The 3,542-nt window shown below is 38.5% G+C and overlaps 1 protein-coding gene across 3 annotated transcripts; it reads right to left on the reverse strand.

Moving 5' to 3' along the window:
- Nucleotides 1-654: 654 nt before the first annotated feature.
- On the reverse strand, nucleotides 655-2,683 carry LOC121753312 (F-box protein SKIP23-like). Of its 3 annotated transcripts, none has more exons than XR_006040387.1 (3): nucleotides 1,405-2,683; nucleotides 1,117-1,300; nucleotides 655-985 (listed from the first exon to the last, which is right to left on the reverse strand). XR_006040387.1 is itself a non-coding variant. In XM_042148568.1 (3 exons), the coding sequence occupies exons 1-3, from the start codon at nucleotides 2,554-2,556 to the stop codon at nucleotides 945-947; spliced, it is 1,257 nt and encodes a 418-aa protein (XP_042004502.1). In that variant the 5' UTR covers nucleotides 2,557-2,683; the 3' UTR covers nucleotides 655-944. The 3 variants fall into 3 exon arrangements, 2 of the variants coding, with proteins under 2 accessions (XP_042004502.1, XP_042004503.1); XM_042148568.1 differs by having other exon boundaries at nucleotides 1,237-1,300; XM_042148569.1 differs by lacking the exon at nucleotides 1,117-1,300 and having other exon boundaries at nucleotides 1,405-2,682.
- Between the last annotated feature and the right edge of the window lie 859 nt (nucleotides 2,684-3,542).

Here is a 3,542-nt window from a genome sequence, read left to right on the forward strand (position 1 = left end):
CGTAAGATTGGTGTTAGCCATAGCAATGCTGCGCCACCAAACTTCCTCCTATTTCCCCTTAGCGCCTCCGTCAACGATTTGGTTTCTTGTGCTTGTTTATTTTCTTCCTTTTTCGATAGTTCTTTTGTAATTTTAGCTACTGTACTTGGTGAACTGTGGAGGTTGGAGCCATGGCTCCTCAAAGGAGCAATGTGGTGCAGAGGGATGCAATGGCTTTTTTCTGTGAGTGATTCAACAACACCCGGGTGGTGGCACGTATGAGGTGATGGCAGCAAGACCACTCTCAGAGTCTCAGACTTATATATGAACTTGCCAGCGATCAAGAAGCTAGATGTGATGTTGATCCGCATTCTTGATGGGTTTTAGGGTAGGGCCTTCATAGCTTGTTGAGTACTAATTGTGGTTGCTGATTTCCAGCAATTTAAAGAAAATTTTATCCTACAAAATCCGAGGTTTGTTCCTGCCTAAAGAAGTAATGAGACGAGAGATGACTACTATTGGCCTGCTTCAGAATTACTACAATCAACAAACTAATGATTTTTATGGCAGCCGAAATCAGAATGCAAATCTACGTTAGAAGATAAGAGTAGTAGTAGAGTTATTAACTTTGCTTCAAATCATCCAAAGAGAAATCATTCAAAAACAGCTCTGAAATGATGCAAGTAATATACTTCAAATATTGAAAACAGCAAATAATTTTAAACCATATTTTTGTTCAAACTTCTAACAATGCTAACGGTAGAAAACTGAAAATTACTAATTGTAAAATCCTAAGAGGTCGATCAGCACCATGGATATATCAGGATTCAGGTGAGAAGAAAAGCACGGAGATGTGAGTTACCAACGCTGATAGAAAATAACAGAAGCACCCACACTAATAGTGATTATTGAGTGGCATGGCATGGCATGGCACATCTCCACATTCTTCGTAGGCAGTTTGCTTATCACCTTTCCAGCATCATATATTCATTTGATTCATCCCAACCTGCAAGAAATGAGGGCCAACTAAATTCAACAGAGGATTTAAAGAACTTGACTCTCTCATTTTATGTCTCACTCGCCTTTACTAATATAACAACGCCACAAGATAAAATCACATCTAATTTTCGATGGTACCAAATAGGCCGGCTAGCAATGATCTCTACTTTTCTCCTACTCGTCTCATAAAACCACGTGTTTAAAGCAATGCCACACATAACCACATCAAAGCTCAAGACCTAAACGACAGCTAACGACCTCTCTCCACGCCCTCAATTCGATCATCAGCATCAGTACATTGCTGATCACAAGCAAATATCATCTACAGTTTGATGAATAAGCAACATAAACACCAAGCTTTAAAACGAAATGCAAAGCGTAAAGCTCAAATTTGCAAAGGTAAAGCGATAAAAAACAAGAACTCACTTCTACAGCCGCTGTTGAATAAAGCCAATCGGGAGGGGGCCAAAATATCTCCGAATAGCCATCAACGGGCCCAATGCTCCCGCTCTCCAAATCATACACTCCAACACAGCTAGCCATCAGCCCCTCCTCGTCTTCCCTATTGCAATGCTGGTCGATAAAGAATATGCAGTTCCCCCTGCATTTCTCATCACCAAAAACCTCTCCAGCCGAAGCTGAAAATGCGCAATTATCACCCAAGAAGAGCATTGTGTCCCCTAAATCACTAATCTTAACCCATTTCCTAGCTTGATCATACAGCCTAAACACCTTAATTTTCACAGGGGTTTCTCTCGTATACGAACTAAAGTCCTCATAAAAATCGAGCCCATCGTTGAAACCTAGGTCATCAGCCGGCTTAAGACCCAAATGCATATCCACCATCAACAATTCTCCATCACAATCCACAAGCAATTTCTTATCACCACCGAAAGTTGATCTCGCAGCAACACTCACATTCATATCATCAGTGTTGACAACAACAATTTGACCAGTGGTATCGACTGCGTAGAATTTCCCCTTCCAAAGGATGACGTCATCGTAGGGCGAAAGCGAACCATCAATTAGCCTCCATTTATCGTCGCCGGACTTATACACCGCCAATTTACCGGAAACGTGAATCGTCAAGAGCACGAAACCGCCGCTGCTACCGTTGTTCAACACGGCGACTTTCTCCATGTAGAGATTCTCAGCATCCCCAATTGAGCTCGACGTCGGCCTGAAATTGATATGCTGCAGCGCGTAATCCTCCACCAAAACTCTTACTCCAATGTCGAAGAAATTGAATAGCTTCGGGGAGGACTGTAACTGAGATCGATCGAGCGGGTTGAAGAGATGCATTTTGTCCCCATCCAATTTGATGATCCATGAGGATTGATCGGGAAGCGGTGATCGGAGGGAATAGATTGTGCGTTTCGTGAGGTGGAATCCCCAACTGGTTTCGGAGATCCCGGAATTGGGGATGGCGGGGAAGCGGCCGGAGGAAGGAGGTGGCGGAGGGACGGCGGCGCGCCAGTTTCCGCAGACTGAGCGGATGCGGATAACGTCGATTGAGGCGGGTAGGAGCAGTGAGATGAGGTGGAGGAGGTCGGCAGGGAAAGCAGACCAATCCGCCATTGAAGATTGAAGGAAAAATTGAAGAAATTTTTTGGACTTTGGATTTGATGTTGGTTAGGGCTAACGTAGATGTTGGAAAAAAATATAAAGACAAGAATCAAGAAATTATTATGGAAAATCTTGAAGAGAATTGAAAGGTAAGAATCAAGAAATAATTATGAAAATCATATCAATAAATACTTACTAAAATAAGATCTTATTTTATAAAATAAAGTTAACTTAGTATGATATTTACCATAGTTAGAATACAATCTTTTATGGACTAGGGGTATTATACAAACTCCAAACTATCATCTGAATCATTAAAAATATTAATAAAATAATAGTAACAAAAAATGTCACACAATATCAATCAATCATTGACACTGTGTTGACATTTCTGTTGATACTATTTTGTCATCTGTTGACATTTTCTAACGGTCCAGATTATAGGTTGGGGTTTGTACAATATTTAGAGTTTTGCATTTGATCACGTTCCTACGGAGTAGTATATAGCTACAATCGAGAGAAATCAAATTAGGCATAATACAGTATAGTGTAATAATTGATAGAAATTAAATCATGCATAGTAGTATATATTATTCTTTCAATCTTTTATAAATTATGCATAGTATTTATTATTCTTTCAATTTTTTATTAAATCAAACATAGTGTTCAATAAAAAATTCATATAATACTATTTAATTTGATTTAAACAATGTAATAATTTAATGCCAAATTAAATTTATATGTAAAAAAAATTAAATATATTAAAAAAAATCAAATTATTCCTCCGTCCCAGCTTAAGGAGAAAATATTTAGTGATCCATTCATACCAAAGTGGATTAATAATCCAGCCAATAAATATTTGACAAATAGAGAACCACATCCAACTAGACTTGAAATTTAATATAGTTATTTTTAGAAGATATTCATTAGACTAATTAAATGGAAAGTTGCATGATAATTAAATAGATATTACCATTATTTTTTCCGCCACTTATATA

Source organism: Salvia splendens, chromosome 10 (assembly GCF_004379255.2).
Source record: "Salvia splendens isolate huo1 chromosome 10, SspV2, whole genome shotgun sequence".
NCBI lineage: Eukaryota > Viridiplantae > Streptophyta > Magnoliopsida > Lamiales > Lamiaceae > Salvia > Salvia splendens.

What these genes read in the sequence shown, in the direction of transcription:
- LOC121753312 (XM_042148568.1), bottom strand. Translation starts at nt 2,556, where the DNA reads ATGGCGGATTGGTCTGCTTTCCCTGCCGACCTCCTCCACCTCATCTCA. An exon ending in ATTCAACAGCGGCTGTAGAA is followed by an intron (nt 1,301 to 1,404) that starts GTGAGTTCTTGT and finishes ATCAAACTGTAG; the next exon opens with ATGATATTTGCTTGTGATCA. An exon ending in AATTGAGGGCGTGGAGAGAG is followed by an intron (nt 986 to 1,236) that starts GTCGTTAGCTGT and finishes CATTTCTTGCAG; the next exon opens with GTTGGGATGAATCAAATGAA.